At 56.7% G+C, this 3,846-nt stretch overlaps 1 protein-coding gene across 1 annotated transcript; it reads left to right on the plus strand.

Annotated features, from left to right (window-relative positions):
• Positions 1-564: 564 nt before the first annotated feature.
• SDRG_12990 (hypothetical protein) lies at positions 565-3,771 on the plus strand. Its single transcript, XM_008619073.1, has 2 exons — positions 565-1,043; positions 1,092-3,771. Exons 1-2 carry the CDS (start codon positions 608-610, stop codon positions 3,686-3,688), a joined length of 3,033 nt encoding a protein of 1,010 aa, XP_008617295.1. The 5' UTR covers positions 565-607; the 3' UTR covers positions 3,689-3,771.
• The last annotated feature ends 75 nt before the right edge of the window (positions 3,772-3,846 follow it).

Below are 3,846 nucleotides of genomic sequence, written 5' to 3' on the forward strand. Positions count from 1 at the left end.
CGTATTGCGAGTTTGCTCAAAACGAAGGTGTCGAGCTAGACTAGCATGCAAGTGCATAGCGTAGGCCACACTTTTGATTCTGCAGTTTTGTACTACATTATTGTATAATCGGTCTGTGCCAACCGAGCGTCGTTAGCGATAGTGTAATATGACACGGAAGACGCAAGCACGTCATTGCAATATCTACCCAGTTGTCGACGGTGTGGGTACTTACTCGTGAGCTGCGTGTGGTCTACTAGTACTCTAAACCGATCTCGTGCCGCTGCGTCCAGCCATAGCGCCCCTCGTCTCGACCTGGTTGGAGGCTTCTTTGGTCAAAGTCTGTTGTGCAGTGTATATATACAGTGGCAACACTGTCAATATTGTTGCAGTAGTACTGTCCAAGAACCACTCCCAGCCGCAGCTCGCAACATCCAATGTTCGCAAGCAACGGTGGTCAAACGTTATCCGGACAAAAGAGCAACACTCTTGCCAATCTCCTGCACGTAAATAGCATCTTGATATTTGTATGCTTAGCACAAAAATAGAATGCAATTGACATCGACCATCATTCACGTTCTGCCAGGTGGTCGCGCCAACAACCAGCGCAGTCACCAAGTCCGAGCCCATGACCACCGACGCTTGTCACGTCATGACAAAGTCGCAAGACGACGCCGGCATGAGCGCATTGCAGCCAGCGCCGATCATGACGCCAGCTTCGAGGTACCGCGGCCTGCGCAGCACCGGCGCGACCTGCTACCTCAACAGCCTGCTCCAAACGCTCTTCCTGACGCCCGAGCTGCGCACGCGGCTGTACCAGTCGACATCCTCAGCGAACCAAGACGGAATTTTGAGGGAACTCCAGCTCCTCTTTGCGCGGCTCCAACTACGAGCCGACCGCAAGGCCATCGATACGACCTCGCTCACGCGTAGCTTTGGCTGGACGTCAACGGACGCTCTGCAGCAACACGACGTGCACGAGCTGTACCACGTATTCTTGGATGCGCTCGACGCCTCTCTTCAAGGCGTGCCGGACAAGAGCCTCGTTAAAGACCTCTACCAAGGTCGCAACATCTCTCTCAATTTCATATTACCTCACACAATATGACTAGGTACGCTCAAAGACTCTGTGCAATGCGTGACGTGTGGCCACGAGAGCAGCCACCTCGACAGCTTTCTCGATCTCTCACTCGGTGTTCCATCCACACCGACAAGCGTCGAAGAGGCCATCGCGACCTTCCTCGCACCCGAGCGTCTCGTCGAGGACAACCAAAGGATCTGCGACCTCTGCGGCACCAAGCAAAACGCCATCAAGCAGCTGTCGCTGGCGCAACTCCCCCCTATTATCACGCTCCAACTCAAGCGCTTTGCGTGGGACCATGGCACATCGAAGCTTACGAGCTGTGTGTCGTTTCCCAAGTACCTCGACATGAACCCGCATCATCCCTCAACGTCCAGCGATCCCACGATTCCTTCCACGACCGCACAAGAAGCAGAAACAAAAGACACGTGGGACCCGGACTTTGACGTGAGCACCATGATGGCCCAAGGCCATTTCGTCTACGAGATCGTCTCGGTGCTCGTGCACTCGGGCTCTGCGGACGCCGGTCACTACGTCGCGTACATCCAGTCACTGGACGACGACCGTCGCTGGCTCTGCTTCAACGACGTCTCTGTCTCGGCCATTTCCGAGGCTCAATTGCGCACTGCGTATGGCCTTCAATCCCCTGACCCCGGCTACTACGAGGCAACGCGCGCACCGTGTGCCTACCTGCTGCAGTACCGCCAGGTCGACGCCTCTCGCAAGATCCAGTGTCCTGCCGAGGTCCCCTCTTGGCTCGTCGACCTTGTGCACGCCGAGATGCAACGCGAAGAGATGGCGCGGGACGCCCGCCGCATCGCAGAGGTCAAGAGAAAGGCCGACCTCGCAAACTTGCTCGAGCTCAAGATCTTCTACGACAACAGTCACAAAATGATACACGTCTCGAAGAACGCTACGCTCGCCGACGTGACGGCTGAGGCCGTCGCGCTTTTTGAGCTACATATCTCGATCGACTGTGCTCGGCTGCGGGCCTACTCTGAGTACATGGCGTTGCCGCGGGAGACGTACAACGAACGCGAACACTGCTTGCTGGTCGAGCTGTCGATCGACTCGGTATGCAGCTTGTATCTCGAGGTCCGACCGATCACCAATCAAGCGTGGACGGTATATGACCCGACGGCATTGACACTGCGCATTCGTCAGTACGTCCCATCAACGGATGCGATACCCGAGCACTTTACAGAGCCGCCCAAGCTTGTGCAGATCCCAGGTGACGCGCGACTCGTCGACTTGCTCTCGCTGCTCAGCGCCAAGCTCAAGATGGACCGCAACCAAATGCGGCTGCTGACGATGCGCACGTCGGGCTACTGGTCCATTTCGACGACAGTTCTCAACCCGACCAACGACGAGACGACGCTGCAGCAGACGCTTTGCGGCAATTTGATGTTTCGTGATGGCTACAGCATCTACGTCGAAGCCGTCGACGATCTGGCGTCATCGCCGTCGCTTGCCAAGGAGCTCTTTGTAGCCCGCGCCCATTCGATCACCCTTCAAGTCAAGACGAAGGAGCCAACGCTCCTGCGCGCCAAAACCGTCGAAGGTGACACGATGAGCTGGTCGTTCACCGTCGACCGCCGACAACCGCTTCAGGAGCTCAAGGATCAACTCTGCACGTTTTTCGAGCTGCGACCCGAGACCTTCAAGCTGCGTCGCGCAAAGGAGAATGGAGGCGAGCTGAAGCACCTCGATATGGCGTTCAAGAACTTGAGCCTCTTGAACCAATCGACGGTGTGGGTCGAGCTCGGGGCTCCGCTGCGTGCTGGTGAGTTTAGAGTCAACATCCAGCTCCACACGCTCAACCGCATCGAGACGACGACGTCGTCGGTCGTGCTGCTGCCGTTGAACCGCGTCGACGAGCTTGTATTCTGCGCTACACTCGTCGTCTCAGCTACGATGCTTGTGAGCGAGATGAAGACCAGCATCCTCACCGTGCTTCAGCGCACACACCCTAGCGCCGAGCACCTTCGGCTCCGCGACGTTTCTTCCCGCCGCCTCCAGCACGTCTTGTCCGACGATGGCACACTTGGTGACGCCTCACCGATATCACTGTACGAGAACCGGTCGTTTGCCGTCCAGATACTAGAGTCGCCCGAGACGCTTGGCGCCGCCCACACGCTTTTCTCGGCCGTGCTCTTTGACCGAGCGCATCTCACATTTGGCCGCGAGATGGAGCTAGTGTTTCCGACGCTGTCGCCTGGCTCGCACTGGATGGACCTGCTTTTGCTCGAAATTCAAAATGTCTTTGGGATCCCACTCGACGCAGTGCTCCTCGCCAAGCCACTGCAGATGACAGCATCAGACGTGACCGAGATGCCGCAGCTTTCATGGATCGACCGCGACCACGGACGTCGCATCGACCGTATCGCGTCGCTGGCGTTGTGTGGCGATCGACTTGTCATCGCGGATGCCCGTGTGCCAAGCAAGGAGCTCTCAACCAACGAGCTGCTCGATCTGCAACGACGAATTGACCTTGAGGTTGACACCAACAACACCTGCTTGGTCCGTGTCGGCTGGTCGACCAACACCGTCGAGATGTCCTTGATCGAGTCGACGCAGCTTGTGCCCGAAACGACGACAGCGCTCAAACTTCGTAGCTCGAAATGTTAACGTATCAGACTGCTGTCGTCACAAGGTAGTACGACAAGAGTCCGCAGTTGGATTATGTACTCTTGCAATTCTGCACTTTACTATGAAATGTTGTGAAACCCGGCTGTCGGTCGGCGCGCCATGTCAACAAACATCGAGTAAGGTATGACGACCACCTA

This window comes from Saprolegnia diclina, assembly GCF_000281045.1.
Source record: "Saprolegnia diclina VS20 unplaced genomic scaffold supercont1.54, whole genome shotgun sequence".
NCBI lineage: Eukaryota > Oomycota > Saprolegniomycetes > Saprolegniales > Saprolegniaceae > Saprolegnia > Saprolegnia diclina.